Source organism: Enhydra lutris, unplaced genomic scaffold (assembly GCF_002288905.1).
Source record: "Enhydra lutris kenyoni isolate GAN:26980312 unplaced genomic scaffold, ASM228890v2 scaffoldscaffold4, whole genome shotgun sequence".
NCBI lineage: Eukaryota > Metazoa > Chordata > Mammalia > Carnivora > Mustelidae > Enhydra > Enhydra lutris.
Genome location: NW_019154088.1, coordinates 18,064,503 through 18,085,647, shown reverse-complemented (window position 1 = coordinate 18,085,647; position 21,145 = coordinate 18,064,503). Strand labels below are relative to the sequence as shown.

The 21,145-nt window shown below is 37.2% G+C and overlaps 1 protein-coding gene across 1 annotated transcript in view; it reads left to right on the top strand.

Annotated features, from left to right (window-relative positions):
- Positions 1-7,187: 7,187 nt before the first annotated feature.
- LOC111161323 (ATPase phospholipid transporting 8B4 (putative)) overlaps positions 7,188-21,145 on the top strand; it is a 230,823-nt gene continuing 216,865 nt past the window's right edge. Inside the window, exon 1 of the mRNA XM_022524918.1 lies at positions 7,188-7,257. Coding sequence (XP_022380626.1) covers positions 7,230-7,257 — 28 coding nt within the window. The 5' untranslated portion in view covers positions 7,188-7,229. The remainder of the gene's footprint in view (positions 7,258-21,145) is intronic.

Here is a 21,145-nt window from a genome sequence, read left to right as displayed (position 1 = left end):
AGTAAGGAGAAGCTGCCAGGAATCTGCTCCATGTTGCTTTCCTGGCTTCCACTACTCCTGTGTTTTCCTCAACTATCTCAGCTCCTTTCTTGCCCCTTTCTTTTCTGATCTCCTCCTTTGCTTTTCTATCATTCTACCTTGTATTTTCAGTCTTTCTCTTTTCACTCTTTTCCCTCCCCTTAGTTTATCCCCAGGGCTGTGCCCCCACCACAAGCACATCTCCTCTTTAAAGTTTCATTATCTGTTCACACTTACCTCCTTTGTTTTATTGTAGAATGTCTTGAAAGTTAGAATTTTGTAGAATGTAGAAAGTTAGGATGAAATGAGGACATTTCACCCTGTTTATTTAGATACTTTGACAAAGTTCAGAAGAACTATCTTGCCTTCAAGATAACTAATGTCTAATGAGCTTTTTCATCACGTGCCACCATCCCCAATAGTCCATCCAGTAGGTTCTGAGTATATTAGGCCTGGATTCTGCAATAAGTTAGTGGAAAAAGTAGGAATCAAAGGTTAGTCTGCTTGACTCCAAAGGACAAGCAAGCTCCCAGCCACCACATCCTGCTGCCCCTTAAGTAGGTCACTGGGATGGCTGTTCCCTCGGAGGCCTCTTGGTGAATTTACTGCATCTAGAATGGGTTGTTTATCTTATAAATTTTGGACTGTAATTCAACAGCATACTAAAGACAGATTTATGTTTCTGATTAGACTAATATTAGCTCAGGAGACTGGTAGTATAAAATAAGAATGACAATTTATTAATTTAAAACGTGTAATATAACTGTCAGGAGGACCAGAATGTTCACTTCAGCAGGCATGACTAGTGTACTCTTTCCCTGTAGACATACTTTTGTGGGAAGGCAAGTTATTATCAGCAGGTTGCTTGGTGATCATGGAATTGGAGCAGGGGGAATTAACTATAATAACTTGATTGTTGAATGTCCTCAGATCATTAAAGGGAATCTCCATTTTAATCCTTTGTTTAAAATGTTGAGTCACCTGCATTCAGGTGTACCCATTTCCACTACAAGTAGAGACCTTGTGAAATCGTATTACAGACAGGATGCTCTCTTCTGCATATAGCTGCTTAAGTAACATCTCTAACTTGGATGTCTTGTTATCACCTTCAGGCTCAAGGTGTCTGAAACCAGCTCCTTATTTTCCCTGAACAAACTAGAGTCTTCCTTTGACTTTGTTACTTTTTCCATTGGAAGAATTATTTTTCGTAACCAAGATTTGAAACGTGAACTGAAAATGTAAAAACAAATAAACAAAAAACCCTATGGAAGCATAACTTTCAATCTTTTTGAAAAAACCACTCATTGCCTTTAAAAATGAATTAATATACATGAAAGCTCTTTGCTGTTACTTAGACATTAGCTATTCCTTTTTCTGTCTTCCTCTTTTTTCATACCTCTTTTTTTTTCTTTTTCTAAATATTTTTATTTGAGAGCGAGAGAGAGCGTGAAAGAGAGCATGAACAGGGGGAGAGGTAAATGGAGCAGGAGAGGCAGACTTACCTGCTGAGCAAGGAGCTCAACGTGGCACTCTATCTCAGGACCCTGGGGGGATCATTACCTGAGCTGAAAGCAGATACTTAACTGACTGAGACACCCAAGTGCCCCTATAACTCTTTTTCTTATTACCCCCTGCCCCATGACTTTCACACAAGGAAGCCACCATTTTAATCCCTTGCATAAGATGAAACCAAGAATTAAGTAAGACCTATCAGCAGCTTTCCTTTTTCTATTTCCTCTACTTTGGGGTGATGTAAAAAACAAGGAATGTATTCATATAGATACTTTTTGTTCAGCATTTGGAAATGGTTGAATTTCAGAATCTTAAGCTCCTACTTCTAGAGGTAGATTCCACATTAGCAAACCTTTTCTTCCACCTGATTTGTCTACTCTATTTCCTTTGAACTTAGCTGGTCTGAAAGTTCAACAAAAGATGGCTTTTTTTTTACTCTGACATCTTTTAGAATTAGAGTGTCAGCTGGGGTATTTTGGTGAGTTGATAAATGTCCAAGAATGAAAGCACTAAATTTCACTTCCTCAAAGTTGAACTAGAATCTGCTACATTAGTGTGAATCCTCTGTTAATCATGCCTGGAATTGTTGCTGTTACAAGGAAAATACTGGATTGGAGGAAACATGGGCCTGAAGGTCAATTCTTAATTTTTTGCTGTAACTTTATGTCTTAGTGAGTGAAAACACTTGAATAGGGTCACTAATAAGAAAAACTTTCACAAGTCTTGTAGAAATATTAATTTATATGATTATGATTATATCACTCTGGATTAATTATAAAGTGGAGAAGATTTTTAGTGAAAAAAGCTAAAATTCATAAAATGAATTTAACTCAGTATCTTTAAAAGTTTTAAGACATTTTGGAAGATGATATTAGAGAAATTAAAAACATGAAATAGCTATATGGCTTAGAGGTAGATTTAGAAAGGATATGGTATTGCTTTATGTTTGTTGGCCTAGGAGCTGTTAAAATGAGAAGTGTTTGCAGAAGTATCTAAAATAAGAGAGGAAGGGATGATATCATAGATATATGTGTTTTGGTTACATTTATATTATATATTTGTCTTTTGAACTGGTTGTCTGTTAGTATTAATCCATCAAAGCAATGTAGCAAACCATTAAGAAGACAGAATAAGTTGGCCAGTGGCCAGTACTCTCATTAAATTCCTGAGAGATTGAATTTCTTTCTTCTGCCTACATTCTAATTGCCACCTGTCAGGGTGTAGAGTCCCTTTTGCCCTCTTGCTTAAAGAATCATTCTTCCTTTCACCTGCTCCTGGGACTCTGAGCCCATGAAAACACATGTTGACTTAGTCTCAGGAGAGAATTTTAAAGCCCTAACAAGTTGGCTTAGAACTTGCAAGATGAGCCTTAACTGTCTGGCCAGATGGGGCCACCAGATTCAGATGTCAATGTCACAGAATCCATTCATCCTTCTCCTTGCTCCCATTTTGTATCTGTTGTGACTGTTTTTTAGAACAAAGAGTCCTTGGATGAAAACACACATTTAACCATATTACTACTTACTTATTTTATTTTATTTTATTATTTTTAAAGACTTTATTTTATTACTTATTTATTATTAACATGTAATATATTACTTGTTTCAGGGGTACAGGTCTGTGATTCATCAGTCTTACACAATGCTCAGCACTCACCATAGCATATACCCTCCCCAATGTCCATCACCCAGCCACCCTATCCCTCTTACCATCATCCCTTCCAGCAACTCTCAGTTTGTTTCCTGATTAAGAGTCTCTTATGGTTTGTCTCTCTCTCTCTGGTTTCTTCTTGTTTCATTTTTCCCTCCCTTCCTCTATGATCCTCTGTCTTCTTTCTAAAATTCCTCATATCAGTGAGATCATATGATAATTGTCTTTCTCTGATTGGCTTATTTTGCTTAGTGTAATATCTTCTAGTTCCATCCACCTTATTGCAAATGGCAAGATCTCATTTTTCTTGATGGCTGCATATTATTTCATTGTTAGATATGTACCACATCTTCTTTATCCATTCATCTATTGATGGACATCTAGGCTTTTCTCATAATTTGGCTATTGTGGACATTGCTGCTATAAACATTGGGGTACGTGTGCCCCTTCTGATCACTACATTTGTATCTTTAGGGTAAATACCCAGTAGTGCAATTGCTGGGTCATAGGGTAGCTCTATTTTCAACTTTTTGAGGAACCTCCATGCTGTTTTCCAGAGTGGCTGCACCAGCTTGCATTCCCACCAACAGTGTAAGAGAGTTCCCCTTTCTCTGCATCCTAACCAACATCTGTCATTTCCTGACTTGTTAATTTTAGCCATTCGGACTGCTGTGAGGTGGTATCTCACTGTGGTTTTGATTTGTATTTCCCTGATGCCGAGTGATGTTGAGAACTTTTTCATGTGTCTGTTGGCCATTTATTTGGAAGTCTTCTTTGCAGAAATATCTGTTCATGTGAAAACTTTGAGAGAGAAAGGGAGAGAGCTCGCAGGGAGCCCCATGCAGGGCTGATCCCAGGACTCTGGGATCACGACCTGAGCTGAAGGCAGACACAACCAGCTGAGCAACCCAGGTGCCCCTATTCTTATTATTTCTTGCAGGAAGGCCTTACCTCTAAAGAAAAAAATCTTTCAATGTATCTTTTAAAAAATTATTATTAAATAGCTGGAGTGCCTCCTTTTGTTCTCCTTCTCCAAGCTTTGCAAAATTCTCTTCTTTCTGTTGCTCTTTAGTTTGCCTGCAGTACTCTTCTTCTGGTAAGCAAATGTTCATCCTTGAGGTTTTTCCTAGGCTGGAGATGGGGGTATAAAAAGAGGATGGGAATGGGCCAGAAGGAGGGAGTAGATGAGAAAGGCATGGTGGCTCCCAGGTTGGGACGATCTAAGACGTTCTGGCATGTGGGGTTGGCTCCTGGGAAGGGATAGTTGCTAAAAGGGAAGTGGCTTTACACTTACTGTGGTGAGCATTGAGTAATGTATAGAATTGTCAAATCCATACTTGGATTCATGTGGTACACCTGAAACTAGTACAACATTGTATGTTCATTATACTTCAATAAAGGGGTGCCTGGGTGGCTCAGTCGGTTGAGTGCCTGACTCTCAATTTCAGCTCAGGTCATTATTTCAGGGACATGGAATCATGTTGGATTCTGCACTCAGTGGGGAGTCCACTTGACGATTCTCTCCTTCTCCCTCTCCCTCTACACTCTCTTTCTCTCAAAAAAGTGAATCTTTAATTATATATTCTTCACTACAAAAAATTTAAAAAGGGAAGAGCCTTTTAATGTCTGAAAGTCCTTGGTCTTTTCCTAATAGAAATTAAATACCTCATTCCTTGTTCATTTAGTGAATATTTATTGAGCATTATTATATGCCATTCATGCATTAGATACTGGAAATATAGCTGTGGACCAGACAAATGAGGTCACTGTCCTACTGGAGTTTGTAGACTAATGAGGACACAGGCAATATAATGTAATAATAGGCAAATTTGTTCTGGAGTGATAGGGGCTCTCGTGGGAAGTTCTGGATTATATGAGAGCACATACAGGTGCCCCTATCTCTGATTTGGGGGGTCAGAGAGGCCTCATAGAGGAAGTAATATATGAATTGATATGGGAAATACAAGTGGGAGTTAGGTTAAGAGGTTGGGTGGGTTAGGTGGTTATAGGCAGAGTGAAGAGCATGTGGTGGGCTCCCAGGTGGAAAGAAGCTGAGCTGAGTGTTTCTGGAGTATAGATATGATGGGGTATAAGGAGGCATGGGGGCAGTGAAGAGACCAATGGAAAATTAGGCTAGAAAAATGAGCAAGGACCAGGTTGTGGAGGGTCCAAGGAGTCATGCTAGAATTTGATCTTTTTTCCTAAGGTCAATGGGAAGTGATTGGAAGGTTTTCCTCAGGGGTGTGACAGGATGCCATTTGCCTTTTATAAAGATGACTCTGCTTCAGGGTGGACCCTGGTCTATAGGTGGCTAAGGCTGGAGCAGGGAAACTGTTATGAACAATGCAGGGAAAAGCAATCACTCATCAGCAAGCATTCCTAGAAACAACCAGATGCCTGGAGCTGTGGTGGTGGTGGGAGGGCTCATCTTGGGCAACACAGTTGGTAGAAAGTATTGGGGGGAGAAACAGAAGAATTAGTGATGGATTATATTTAATATTTAAGTACTTATCCCTCTTCTAGCAGCACCTGGCTGCAGTTCCCCCATTTTCTTGTGCAGTTTCATCGTTTTTAGTGACCAGTCCCTAGAAAAGCAGCAGGTGTCACAAAGTGTCAGTGGTCCTGTTTGTCAGACACGTTCAGGAGTAGCTGTGCCATCAGCAGGTTGCTGCTTTTCCTGGGGGTGGCAGGAAGGAAATTATGGATCTGGGGCCATGACAGGGAGAAATAGTGATGGTTTCAGTCTTTTTAGACTCTGAGAGATTTGTAGTGGAGCAATGGCTGTTGATGAATTTCCTCTGTATCCTCCTTTCTTCTAACTACTAAACTATAAGCATTGACTGTTCCTCTCCTCTGGTCTCTGTATGACCAACTTCTTCTTTATGTGTGTTCACTGCATCCTGCCACAGCCCTTCTTTGAGCAGGAAGTGAGTAAGTCATTTCCCTTTCAGTCTGAAAGAGCATGTGCCTACCCTCTCATGGGTTTGCAAAGGTTCCTGAGTTCATTTCTAACATCTGTCAGGTTTTAAATCTTTGAAATCATTTGCCCCTTTCTTTATTCTAAATCTTCTAATAGAGTTTACCATAATTAGATCCTTCATAGGGAAAAATGGAAAGGTGATATCGACATTATTCTGGCTTTTTTGGTAACTACCTGGAGAAGACTCTACACAGAATGAATGGAGGAAAATTTTTGAAGTGTGAACCTGGCAGCCTCTCTCCTGTGATTCAGAAGTCGTTCTCAGTGCTAGCTTTGGGAAGGAGTCATCTAATGACTCTTGAATAAAAAGCAGATGCTGTAGCTTCACCCCTGATATACTCTGATTTTTAGTGTTCGGGATACATTAGAAAATTTGGCTCAATTTGCGACAACGTGGATGGAACTAGAGGGTATTATGCTGAGTGAAATAAGTCAATCAGAGAAAGACAACTATCATATGATCTCCCTGATATGAAGAAGTGGAGATGTAACGTGGGGGTTTGGGGGTAGGAAAAGAATAAGTGAAACAAGATAGGATTGGGAGGGAGACAAACTATCAGAGACTCTTAATCTCACAAAACAAACTGAGGGTTGCTGGGGGGGAGGAGGGGTCGGGAGAGGGTGGTGGGGTTATGGACATTGAGGAGGGTTGTGTGCTATGGTGAGTGTTGTCAAGTGTGTAAACCTGGTGATTCACAGACCTGTACCCCTGGGGCTAAAAATACATTATATGTTTATAAAAAAATAAAATTAAAAAAAAATTTGGCTCAATTTTAATGCCAAATTGAATGGCACACTTGAGCTTATCTTATGTTGTTTCACATAGCATATAATACAAATAGATTACTTTTGTGTAGTTATTTTTATCCAGTTAAATTTAAACCTGGTAAGTGGAATCTGTTATGCATTATTGTGCCAATGACTCCTAGTCATCTAGATTTGACTAGGAAGAAATTTAAAAGGTAGAAACTTGTGGTTAATGAACATTTTTAAAATACTGATGTATACTTTTCTTGTTTCCTATGTAGGCCAACTGGTGAAACCTGGTGAAACATAAACAGATACAATAATGTTCTGCAGTAAAAAGAAATCACTTGGTAAGCTCTTCAGATGACAAAGTGAACATGACTTAATTTTTATTTTACTTTTAAAAATTTCACTTCAGGGGCACCTGAGTGGCTCAGTGGGTTAAGCCTCTGCCTTTGGCTCAAGTCATGATCCCAGGGTCCTGGGATCGAGCCCCGCATCGGGCTCTCTGCTCAGCAGGGAACCTGCTTCCTCCTCTCTCTCTGCCTGCCTCTCTGCCTACTTGTGATCTCTGTCAAATAAATAAATAAAAATAAAAAAATAAAAAAAATTTCACTTCATTTTATTTTGTGAACATGTAATTTATATATAAAACCCCACATAAATCTTAATTGTTCAGTTTGAATTTTGACAGTGGTATACACCTAATTACCACCCCAAAACAAGATATAGAACATTTCTATCACCCCCGAAAGTTCTCTTGTGCCCTTTAAAAAATTATTTTTAATTGAAGTATAGTTGACATACAATATTAGTTTCAGTTGTATAACATAGTGAATTGATATTTATATATATTATGAAATGCTTATTATAAGTATAATTGCCATCCATCATCATGCAAAGTTATTATATTATTGTAGTCTCTCTGCAATACTTTATATTCTTGGATTTCTTCAAAAAGTTTGTACTTTTTAATCCTCTTCACCTATGTTGCCCATCTCCTCATCCCCACTTCCCTTTGGCAACCACCAGTTTATTCTCTGTACTTATGAGTCTGTTTCTATTTTGCTTTGTTTATTCATTTGTTTTTTAGATTCTACATGTAAGTAAAATCATACAGTATTTGTCTTTGTCAGACTTATTTCACTAACCTTAGCACCTGCTAGGTCCACACATGTTGTCACAATGACAAGATTTCATTCTTTCTAATGGCTGAGTAGTATTTCTGAGAGAGAGTGTGTGTGTGTAGCGTATCTTTATCCATTCATCTATTGGTGGACACTTAGGTTGCTTTCACCTTGGGTATTATGAGTAATACTGCAATAAACATAGGAATTCATATATCTTTTTGAATTAGAGTTTTTGTTTTCTTAGGGTAAATAACCAGAGGTGGAATTGCTGGATTATATGGTATTTTTATTTTTAATCTTTGGGAAACCTCTGTACCATTTTTCATAGTGGTGGTACTAATTTACTTGCCCACAAACAATGCACGAGAGTTCCCTTTTCTCCATATCCTCACCAACACTTCTTACTTCTTGTCTTTTTGATTCTACCTACTCTGATGGTTGTAAGGTGATATCTCATTGTGGTTTTCATTTGCACTTCCCTGATGCTTAGTGATGTTGAGCATCTTGTCAAGTGCCTGTTGGCCATCTGTATATATTCTTTGGAAAAATGTCTATTCAGGTCCTCTGCCCATTTTTAATCTGATTTTTTTTTTTATCTTGAGTAGTATGAGTTCTTTATATTAACCCCTTACCAGATACATCATTTACAAATATCTTCTCCCATTCAGTAGGTTGTCTTTCTTTTTTCCTTCCTTCCTCCCTTCCTCCCTTTCTGCCTTTCTTTTCTTTTCTTTTCTTTTCTTTTTTTTCTTCAAGATTTAAAAATTTAATTTAGAGCAAGCTGGGGTGGGGAGGGCTTGAGGGAGAGGAAGAGAGAAACTTTAGCAGATCTTGGGGCTCGATCTCACAACTCTGGGATCACAACCCGAGCCAAAACCAAGAGTCAGATGCTTAATTGCACCACCCAGGCATCCCTGTCTTTTCATTTTGTTAATGGTTTTCTTCACTGGGCAGAAGCCTTTTAGTTTGATATAATCCCAATTATTCATTGTTATCTGCAAATAGTGACAATTTTATTTCTTCCTTACCAATTTGGATGCATTTAATTTCTTTTCCTTATTTGATTGTTGTAACTAGGACTTCCAGTATTATGGTTTTTTTTTTTTTTTATTTATTTGTCAGAGAGAGAGGGAGAGCGAGCGAGCACAGGCAGACAGAATGGCAGGCAGAGGCAGAGGGAGAAGCAGGCTCCCCGCCGAGCAAGGAGCCCGATGTGGGACTCGATCCCAGGACGCTGGGATCATGACCTGAGCCGAAGGCAGCTGCTTAACCAACTGAGCCACCCAGGCGTGGCAAGAGTGGACATCCTTGTCTTGCTCCTGATCTTAGGGGAAACATTTTCAGCTTTTCACCACTAAAGATGATGTTAGCTCTGGGTTTGTTATACATGGCCTTTATCATGTTGAGATATGTGCCCTCTATACCCACTTTGTTGAAGTTTTTATCATGAATGAATGAAAAATTTTGTTGAATGCTTTCCCTGTATTTGCATATGATCAAATGATATTTATCCTTCATTTTATTAATGTGGTGTGTTATACTGGTTGATTCGCGGATATGAATCGTCTTTGCATTCCTGGAAGAATCTTCTAAGAACAAGGATATTCTGTATAACCACAATATTGTCAATATACCCTAGGAATATAACATTGATAAATAACGTAGATTCCATTTTTCAATTCCTCCATTTGCCTGTAAAATATCTTATCTCTCCGAGCTGGTTTTTAATCTTGGTACAATGTCTAATAGATGTTCACACATTGTGTTTGGTGTTTAATCCCTTTATTTTCTTTTTAATTTAGAACTGTTTTTCATTATATAGAATTTTGGAAAAGTCCAGTCCAACTGCTAAATAGATTTGGCACCAAAATAAAAAAAAAGATTTGCTTTGTAATGGGCAATGACTTTATTGACAGTGTTTTTATGAGGAATGCAACTTTCTGGTCTTCCTAATACAGAATTTCATTTTACAGATCACTAGTCATTGCTGTGTAATGAAGCTAAATGTTTTGGCCACATATGTGGGTCTATATCTGCTTTGTGACAGATTCTCAGAGAAAACTGACACCATCAGCATCATCATAATAGGGAATGACCCATCTTTGGATTACATCAGTTCCTACAGATTCCGTCATAGACTGGGGAACTAGTATAACTTACTCATTTGCTATGCAGTCAGTCAACAAATATTTTGAGCCCCTGTGATATGCTAGGAAGTGCCAACCTTCAACCATGTAAAAATGTGGATTTTCACATTCCAATAAAATGTATGTATCCTCACACAATTGTTAAGTTTATAGTAACAACGATAACTTAAAAATAGTTTGCTAAACATTGCTACAAGTGGTACATTTGCCAGGGGAACCCAGACTAGAGAACTTCTAATCAGCCTGGGGTTGTTAAGGGGAAAAATCATGAAGTGATATTTCACCTCAATGAGATATTGAATATCTGCAACAAATGTGTACTTCATTTATATAAACTTCCACAACATCATCAGGAAGCTTGGGCCATAGGTGATACATATGAAAATACAACGAGCTGAGCATGATGTTGTGGGGAAATAATAATTTTCTCCTGTATATTCTTTATTATTTGTTAATACCATATTCATATAAATCTCACATTCTTCAAGATATAAAAAATTCCAGCTAATTGACTCAGATATTTCAAACATTATAATTATAGTCTATGTTCTGTTTCCTTTTTTTAAATGTTAATTCCAATGTAGTTAACATACAGTGTTATATTAGTTTCAGGTGTATGATATAGTGATTCAACAATTCTATACATTACTCAGTGCTCATTATAAGTGTACTCTTAATTTCTTTTATCTATTTCACCTATTACCCACCCCTGACCTCTGGTAACCATCAGTTTGTTCTCTATAGTTAAAAGTCTGTTTTTGGTTTGTCCCTTTTTTCTTTGTTCATTTAATTTTGTTTCTTAAATTCCACAAGTGGTTGAAATCGTCAGGTATTTGACTTTCTGTGACTGATTTATTTTCCTTAGCATTATACTTTCTGGCTCTGTCCATGCCACTGAAAATGTCAGGATTTCATTCTTTTTTTATGGTTGAATAATATTATATTAGGTATATATACTACTCCATTATTCAGTCATCTACCGAAGGACACTGAGCTGCTTCCACAGTTTGGCACTGTAAATAATGCTGCAATAAACAGGGGTGCATGTATCCCTTCAAATTAGTGTTTTCATATTCTTTAGTTAAATATCCAGTAGTGGAGTTACTGGATCATATGGTAATTCCATTTTTAATTTTTTGAAGAACCTCCGTATTGTTTTCTTCAGTAGCTACACCATTTTGCATTCCTACCAACACTACACAAGGGTTCCTTTTTCTCTACATTCTCACCATAAATCATTGTTTCTTGTGATTTTGATTTTAGCCATTCTGACAGGTGTGAGGTGTTAGCTCATCGTGGTCTTGATTTGAATTTCCTTGATGATGAGTGATGATTATCTTTTCATGTGTCTTTTGCCACCTGTGTGTCTTCCCTTGGAGAAATGTCTGTTCATGTCTTCTGCCCATTTTTAAATTAGATTATTTGGGGTTTTCTTTTTGGCATTGAGTTGTATAAGTTCTTTATATATTTCGGATACTAACCCTTTATTGGATATATCATTTGCAAATAACTTCTTGCATTCAGTAGGCTGTATTCTAAGTTTTGTTGATTGTTTCCTTTGCTGTGCAGAAGCTTTTTATTTTGATGTAGTCTCAGTAGTTTATTTTTGCTTTCATTTCCCTTGCCTCAGGAGATATATCTAGAACAATATTATTACCACTAATGTCCAAGAAATTACTGCCTGTGCTCTCTTCTAGAATTTTTATGGTTTCAGGTTTTACAATTAAGTCCTTGATCCATTTTGAGTTTGTGTATGGTGTGAGAAAGTGGTCTAATTTCATTCTTTTAGCTGTAGCGATCCAGTTTTCCCAACCCTTTTTGTTGAAGAGACTGTCTTTTTTCCCCATTGCATATTCTTTCCTGCTTTGTCAAAAATTAATTGATCATATAATTGTAGATTTATTTCTGGGTTTTCTATTCTGTTCCATTGATCTATATGTCTATTTTTTGTGCCAGTATCATACTTTTTTGATTATTATAGGGTTGTGGTGTATCTTGAAATCTGGGGTTTGATACTTCCAGTTTTGTTCTTCTCTTTCAAGATTGCTTTGGCTACTCAGGATCTTTCAATACAAATTTTAAGATTATTCTAATTCTGTGAAAAATGTTTTTGGCATTTTGATAGGGATTGCATTAAATTTGCAGGTTGCTTTGGGTAGTATGGACATTTTAACAATATTTGTTCTTATAGTCACACACTAAAGAATATCTTTTCATTTGTGTTAAATTCAATTTCTGTCATGAACATTTTAATAGTTTCCAGAGTACAAGTTTTTCACCTCTCTGGTTAAGTTTATTCCTAAGTATTTTATTATTTTTGATGCAATTATAAATGGGACTGTTTTCTTACTTCCTCTTTCTGCTACTTTATTGTTAGTGATAGAAATGTAATATATTTCTGTATATTGATTTTTTAATCCTGTGACTTTATTGAATTTGTTTATCAGTTCTAGTAGTTTTTTTTTTTCTAGTAGTTTTTTTAAAAGATTTTATTTATTTGAGAGAAAGAATGCGAGTGAACATGAGCATGGGTGAAGGGGGTGCCGAAGGAGATGCAGACTCTCTGCTGAGCAGAGAGCCTGATGTGGGGCTCAATCCCAGCACTCCGGGGTCATGACATGAGCTGAAGGCAGCTGCTTTACTAAGTGTCTGAGTGAGCCACCCAGGTGCTCCGTCTCTAGTAGTTTTTTGGTGGAGTCTTTAGGGTTTTCTACATATAGTATCATGTCATATGCAAATAGGGAAAGTTTTCCTCTTTCTTGTCAATTTGGATGACTTTTGTTTCTTTATGTTGCCTGACTGCTGTGGCTAGGACTTACAGTACTATGTTGAATAAAAGCAGTGAGAATGGAACATTTATTCTGTTTACAAAGTAAATATTGATATGTATATACTTATTTCTGTTTTGTTAGTTGTTTTATGGTGGTTTTTGTAATTCTCTTCTGTTCCTTTCTTTTCTTGCTCTCTTTTGCAGTTTGCTGTTTTTCTTTAATGATATACTTGGATTCCTTTCTCTTATTTTTTGCATATATATTATCAGTTTTTTGTGGTTACTGTTAGGTTATATATGACATCTTACCCCTGTAGTGGTCTATAATAGTTGTGGTTGCTTAAGTGTGAACCCATTCTTTAGTCTTCTCACCAACCCCCTGCCCAGGTTTCAGATATATGGTGTCATAATTTCTATCTTTTCATTTTGTGATCTCTTGACTGATTTGTAAAAATGCATCTATTTTTTATTGCTTTTGCATTTCCTACTTCTCTCACTCATTCTTGTAGTTTTCCTTTCTACACAGTGAGTCCCCTTTAAAATTTCTTGTAGGGCTGGGTTAGTGGTATAAATTCTTTTGTTTTTGTTTGAGAAATTTTTTATCTTTCTTTCTATTCTGAATGATCGTCTTGCTGGATAGAATTCTTAGCTGTAGTTTTTTGTTGTTGTTTTCTTTTTTTGTTTGTTTTTCCTCTCATCACTGAATGTATCATGCCACTTCCTTCTGTCCTACAAAGTGTCTGCCAAAAAAACAGCTGATAGCCTTCTGAGGTTTCCCTTGTATGTCACTGTTTTCTTTTCTCTTTCTGCTTTTCAAGTGTTTTCTTGTCACTATTTTTGCCATTTGAATTACTATGTGTCTTAGTGTGGGCCTCCTTGGGTTGATTTTGTTGGGGGCTCTCTGTGCAAGTGGATTTCTGTTTCCTTCCCAGATATGAGAAGTTTTCAGGTATTATTTATTCATATTAATATTCTTCCTCCTTTTCTCTCTCTTCTCCTTCTGGTATCCCTATATTGCAAATATTATTATGCTTGATGGGGACTGAGTTCCCTAAGTTTATTTTCATTTTTTAAAATTATTTTTTCTCTCTCCTGTTCAGCTTGATTATTTTCCATTACTCTGACCTCTAGGTAGATAATCTGTTCTTCTTCCTTTAGTCTACTATTTATTCCATGTAGTGTATTTTTTTTTCTTGTTCCATCTAATGTATTTTTAATTTCAGTTATTGAGTTCTTCATCTCTGACTGGTTCTTTTTAAAGTTCTTTTTCTCTTAGTTGAGGGTCTCAGGGAAGTCTTCCATTCTTTGCTCGGGTCCAGTGAGTATCTTTGTCACCATTACTTTAAATTCTCTATCAGGTGTATTACTTATCTCCATTTTGTTTAGGTCTCTTGCTGTGATTTTGTTCTGTTGTTTCATTCAGGGCATATTCCTCTGTCTCCTCATTTCATGTAACTCTCTGTGTCTGTTTCTATGTGTTAGGAAGGTTAGCAAGATCTTCTGCTCTTGAAAGTAGTGACATTATGAAGAAGAGGTCTTTTAGTGCTGTCCAGTGCAATGTCCTTCTTCACCAGAAGCTAGTGCTTCAGAGATATTTCCTATGTGCATTATGTGCACCATGCTCTTGTGGCTGAGCCACATTTGTCTTCAGTCCAGTCATTTGCAATGGCCCTCTTTGCCTGTAGTGGGCAGGATTTGGTTCCTGTTGTTAGTGGGTCAGGCTGGGGCTACCTTGGGCTTACGTTGAGTCAGACTAGGCATTTGCCAGAGATGGAATTGCTCCAAACTGCAGAGCACTTTCCCTGCATTGTCCCCTCAAAAAGTTTGTGGGTGGAGCCTGTAGTCAGACCACATGTCTGCCAGGGGCCATAGTTGAAAGGGTCTGTGTGGTTATTGTCCCCTCTCCCTGGGGGCAGGAATTACTTTGGAGTGCTGCCAGCCCCTCTTGGGTTGCTTGCATCCTGCAAGCATTTGTGACCTCAATTTGGGTGGGTTCTGGCCAGGGACATATTGGAAGGGGCAGATCCACAGAAGTGCTGGGGCTAGGGTGCTGGTGTTAACAAAATTTGTGTCTCGGTCTGGTTTGAGTGAGAACCTGGCTGGAGGGACAGGACCCTGGAGAATGCAGCAGCAGGGCATAGCTGTTAGCAAGCTAGATAGCAGGTGTTGGTGCTATGCTGGTTCCTGTAGGGATCCCTGTGTCTAGAATGAGGGGAGGGAGGGAATTCGTGTCCACCAGCTCCTGTGTTCCTTGAGAAGTCTCCCAAGGACTACTGCTTCTCCAATACATTTTCTGAGATTAGTAAACAAGTCATGTTCCTGTAAACTTCAGGTTATGCATGTCCTTGGGGATGTTTGTTGTGCTATCTCTTTTAGCGTAGGGACTCTCTCCATGCTCTACAGAGTGGAGCAGGTTGATTTTTAAGTTCCAGTTGTTATGCTTTGCTGATTATAAGAACTTGAGAAATTATGCCCCTCTGGTTTTCAAAGGCAAATGTTATGGGAATTCTGTGGACCTGGAATGCCTGTTGTGAGAGTCTGTTTCTTTCCAGTTCCTGCACCCATGGTGTCCCTCCCCTTCCATGAATAGTCCCATAGATCTTTTGAAGTCCTGACTACGCCTCTGCCTTTCCTCTCCTCTTTGATGTGTCCTCCTCTCTGTATTTAGCTGTGGAGAGTCAGTTCTGCCAGCCTTCTAGTGGTTTCTGGATTATTTACACTCATGTTTGTGTTACCTGATTTGTTTCTCTGGGGACAAAGTGAGCTTATGGTTCTCCTCCTGTGCTATCTTCTCCAAAGTTCTCTGTTCTTGGTAAATGTCCTTTCTATGTAGGTCATATGGGAGGTCCAAGACAAATCATTTCCAAGTGTATGAAGACCATTATTCTTGTGTAAAATTCTTAAATGAGATTTCATGTAGTTTGGTAACATGGGAAGGAAGAGAGGTGGATAATTACAGGTTGTCTTTAAACTGGCTAAAACTGTTCCAGGTTCCAAAATGTGGAGGTTGTGGACCTAGCACGCATGACTCCACAGGGAATTCCTCTGTATGTTTATGGGGGTGTGGAGTAGGTCATATTATGTCTATCATTGGTATTTGTTGGCCCCTTCCTCCAAAAAATATTAAAAAATATATTTTACAGTTGTGTGGTTATAAAGACAAATGCCATCTTTATAAGATTATAAGGTTAAGTTTGTTATTATGAATCCATTATTATATTCATTTTTTTCTGATTTTAAAATAAAAATTTAAATATTTTTGTGTCCCTCAAAGTATTATGGGCCCTAGGTGATGTATCTATTGTGCTTACAAAATAAATAGCTTTTTGGTTGGAATTTATATTCCAGCTTCTTAGGCATTATTGCGAGCTTATATTACTTAGTGGGTTGGTCCTGCAGTAGAAGGTTGGTGATATAAAAGATATGTAAGATGGAACCTACCCTTATAGGCACCATATCAATGCATATAAAAGTACATGTATATTAATGTATGTGTTTAAGGAGTGTTATTTCTGCTTGTGTTTATTCCTTATGGAAAAACAACAAATCCAAAAGTTCATTAAGTACTTTTGCAATTATACTTGTGAAGGTATTAATTTTTGTTTGAACTTGGTTTCTCTCTCTCTTTTTTTTTAAAGATTTATTTATTTATTTATTTTACAGACAGAGATCACAAGTAGGCAGAGAGGCAGGCGGGGGGTGGGGGGGGGGGAAGCAGGCTCCCCGCTGAGCAGAGAGCCCGATGTGGGGCTCGACCCCAGGACCCTGAGATCATGACCTGAGCCGAACGAATGCAGAGGCTTAACCCACTGAGCCACCCAGGCACCCCCTTGAACTTGGTTTCTAATACAATAATTTGCTTAAAAAAATGGATATAACTTTTTCAAAACCTTCTATTTTCTTAGTAAACCAAAAATGAGGTCATTAGAATGAAGTGATAATCAGTACTTGCCAGTCAGTGACATACTAAGACAGTGCTAGTTTTACAAAAACTCTTAAAACTTTGGGGTTAGTATTTTCTTTTCTTTCTTCCTCTTTTTAATAAAGATTTTAAAAATTTATTTATTTGAGAGAGAGAGACAGAGAGCAAGAGAGAACATGAGCAGGGGCAGGGGTTTGGGAGAAACCAACTCCCTGCTGAATAGGGAGCCCAGTGTGGGGCTAGATCCCAGGACTCTGGGATCATGACTGGAGCCAAAGGCAGCTGCTTTACCGACTAAGCCACCTAGGCACCGTTGGAGTTAGTATTCTCTAATTAGTTCTCCTGCACATTTTCATAACTTTTTGGTATCTAGAGGGAACAAGACATGGGAAATTTTATTTGGTACCACTACAGATGAAGGAGAAATGCCTAATCCATTCCATTTCACTTTACTAAATTTCTGTGCCAAAACATGATAGAAATTATTCCAGACATTGAATATTTGTTTCTCATCCTAAGTATTGTAGGACATAAGTTATCCCATTGTTCGTTCATCAGCTTTTTAACTGGGAGGGAAGGAAGAGGTAGCATTGGTATTCTTAGTCCACCTTGTGGTCTAGATTTTTATGCTGTGCTTAAATTTCTTTGAAAAAGAAGTCTTTTTTTTTTCTTTGTACAGAGAGTACACTATATACTTAAAAATTTGCTATCATAGTCATTGTGCACAGTTACAAATAGAACGTGTAGAAAGAGATTTCTTCTGGCTCTCATATACTTCCAAAAGTTGTGTGCTGCTCTATTTGAGATATTATGTAGGCTTTGAGCAATCTGGTGTTTTATTACTCAGGATATAGTCTAGTTTGGGCTGCTATTAAAAAAAATCACCAGTCACTGGAGACTCTCTAAAGGCGCTGTTCCTCAACACCATCCTTTATTACCTCTGTGGATTTGGAGGTGGGGTATATATTCTCTTCTTGAACACTCTTTTTTCTTGGTCTTCACAACTCTTGTGGAAATTCTTGCTTCTCAGACTGCTATGACCCTGTCTCCTTCACTGGAGCTCAGTGGTGGAATTGCCCCTGGTTCTGTCCTCTATCCTCTTCTGTCTGTATAGTGTGTTCCTCAGAGGAGTGCTCTTCTATCATGGCTTCCACTCATCTCTGTGGAGATAACTTTTAAATCTGTGGTGTCCATCGTGACATCTTTCCTAAATGTTCTACCTTATTTCTAATTGCTACTCTTTTAATCTAATCATTCTCTTAATATAGTTTCAGGTTGTATAGAAAGATAAAACCTGGGAATTAGGAGGGTCTTCAAAATCATCTTGTCCAAATTTTCTTCCAACTTGACAATCTATTCCTGAAGTGTTGCTGAATATTTTCCTGGATTACTTACTCTAACATGTTCAAGCATGTACTGTAAGAGCTAGATCATCCTCTGGACAGTAAATTTTCCTACATATTAACTAGAATTTCACATCCTTGAGTTTACTTTCTGTTCTGTAGTTTGGAACAATAGAGTATCTATTCTGCCACGTGCATTAAAGATTATCAAATGTTTAAAGGCTTTTTCATGTTAGGATTCTCACAGACACATGGGGAATGTTGTTTGACTATCTAGGCACCTCATGGCCCCGTCAAGTTGACACATTAAAATTAACCATTATAGCCATATTTTAGTTTATCAAGATATTCTTAACTTTGTCTATTTCTTCTTTTAGTTCTGTCAGTTTTTGCTTTATATATTTTTAGGTTACATTATGATGTATACAAATTTAGAGTTATATATTCCTAGAAGAAAGATCTTTTATTATTATGGAATGGTCCTATTTATCTCTAGCAATTGTTATATATTGAAGTCTACTTTATCTGGTATTAGTGTAGTGATACCAGATTTCCTTTTATTAATGTTTACATGTTATATATTTTTTCTTTTTACTTTCAGCCCTTTAATGTCTTAAATTTAAGATGTGATATATTGTGGTTTTAAAAAATACAGTTTGACAGAGTTTGACTTTTATTTATTTATTTAAAAAAGATTTTTATTTAAAAGAGAGAGAGACAGTGAGAGAGGGAACACAAGCAAAGGAAGCGGGAGAGGGAGAAGCAGGCTTGCTGCCAAGCAGGGACCCTGATGTGGGGCTTGATTCCATGATCCTGGGATCATGACCTGAGCTGAAGGCAGAAGCTTAATGACTGAGCCACCAAACTTTGACTTTTAAATGAAGTATTTAGTTCATTTATTGTTAATACAATTACTGATACATTTATGGCTAAATCTATTGTCTTGCTATTTGTTATTTTACATTTCTTTTTCTGTTGCCTTTCTTTGCATAAGCAATATTTCTATTGCTTTTCTATTTCTAGAATATAAATAGAAAATAGGAATAGAAATAGAATATTTCCATTCCATTTCTAAGCATCTATTAGCTTGTTACTTATCATTCTTTTAATGTTCTTTATGTGGTTATTTTTAGGATTGCGACATAACTATTTGATTAACTTTAGTACTTTTACTACTTTGTGAGCCATGTAACCATTTAGAGCATTTTAACTTTCCTTATCTATTTCTGTGCCATTGTTATCATGTATTTAATTCATTGTGTATTGTAAAACAGTAGTTTTGTTACAGCAGTAACAAATAACTTGTGTTATTGTCAACATGTTCATTATTTGTGTAGATTTACCTACAACATTTCAGTTGTTTTTTTTTCACTTTTCTGCATTTCTGTGATTCTATCTAGAGTAATTCTCCTTCTGCCTGAAGATTTCATTTTTTAAAAAATGTGGAACTAATGGTAGTGAATTCAGTCACTTTTTATTAGGAAAAAGGTCCTTATTTTGCATTTATATTTGGATGAAATTTTTTTTAAAGATTTCATTTATTTATTTGACAGAGATCACAATTAGGCTGAGAGGCAGGCAGAGAGAGAGGAAGGGAAGCAGGCTCCCTGCTGAGCAGAGAGCCAGATGCGCAGCTCTTGATCCCAGGACCCTGGGATCATGACCTGAGCATAACCCACTGAGCCACCCAGGCACCCCTGGATAAATATTTTTATGGAGCATAGAACTCCAGGTTGGTAGTCTTTTCTTCTGGCAATTTAAAGGTACTATTCTGTCACATTCAGATCTCCACTTGTTCTTTTAAAAAGTAAACTGACAGTCTATAAACTGAGGTTTTGGAGGGGAAGGGGTGGGGAGTTGGGTGAGCCTGGTGGTGGGTATTAAGGAAGGCACATATTGCACGGAGCACTGGGTGTGGTGAATCCTGGAACACTGAAAAAATAGAATTACATTAAAAAAAGAAAAAAAGTAAGCTGACATTCTTGTTATTCTTTTGTTGAAGTGATATGTTTTCTGGCTATTTTAAAAACTTTATTTTTGTTTTTCAGCATTTTTACTATTCTGGGTATAGGTATGGTTTTCTTTGTATTTAACAAGCTTGCAATTTATAGAGATTCTGAGTTTTTCACCTTGATTTCTTTTGGAAATTTGGAAAATTCTCAGAATATCCTCAAATATTGTTACTACTTCCTATTCTCTCAGGTCTCTTTTGTGGGACTCCAGTTATACATCTGATAGAACTTTTACTATGTCTCTATGTGCTTATGCTTTGTTCTGATATTTTCAACTTTTTTCTTCCTTCCTTGTACAGTTTTTATATTTTCTAATCACTAATTTACAACTATTCCCTCTGCTATGTCTAATGTGCTGTTAAACTCCTATATTGAATGCTTAATTGTAGTATTTTCAAATTCTATACATTTTGTTTTTTGTTTTATGTGTAATTTGGTAATTTGTATTTTGTCATCTATTCTAATGTACATGTTAATTACAATTATTTTAAAGTCCATGTGTGATAGTTCCAATATCTAGATCATATGTAGGTCAGTTTCTATTTCCTATTTTTTTTCTCTTGGTTTTCGATAGTTTGATATTGTGCCCTGCTATACTTGCTAATTTATTATTAAAATCTAGAACTTGCCTATGAAAAAATTGTAGGGGATCTGGATAATGTTATCTTCCTTGAGGAAAATTTACTTTTCCTCTCAGACACAATTAGAGAAGGAACAGATCATCTTGATACAGTCAGAGACTGAGATAGTATGAGTCTGGGTTTCAGTATTTATAAGGCATCATCTAATTTTGTTAGTTCTTACTCCTAGAACGCAGTCCTTCAGAAGTCAACTAGAAACCTAGAGTGTTACCAAGGCTCCTCTTCCCTGCTAGGTTCTGAACTCTAATTGTTGTCTTCTCTCACCTCTGGGAA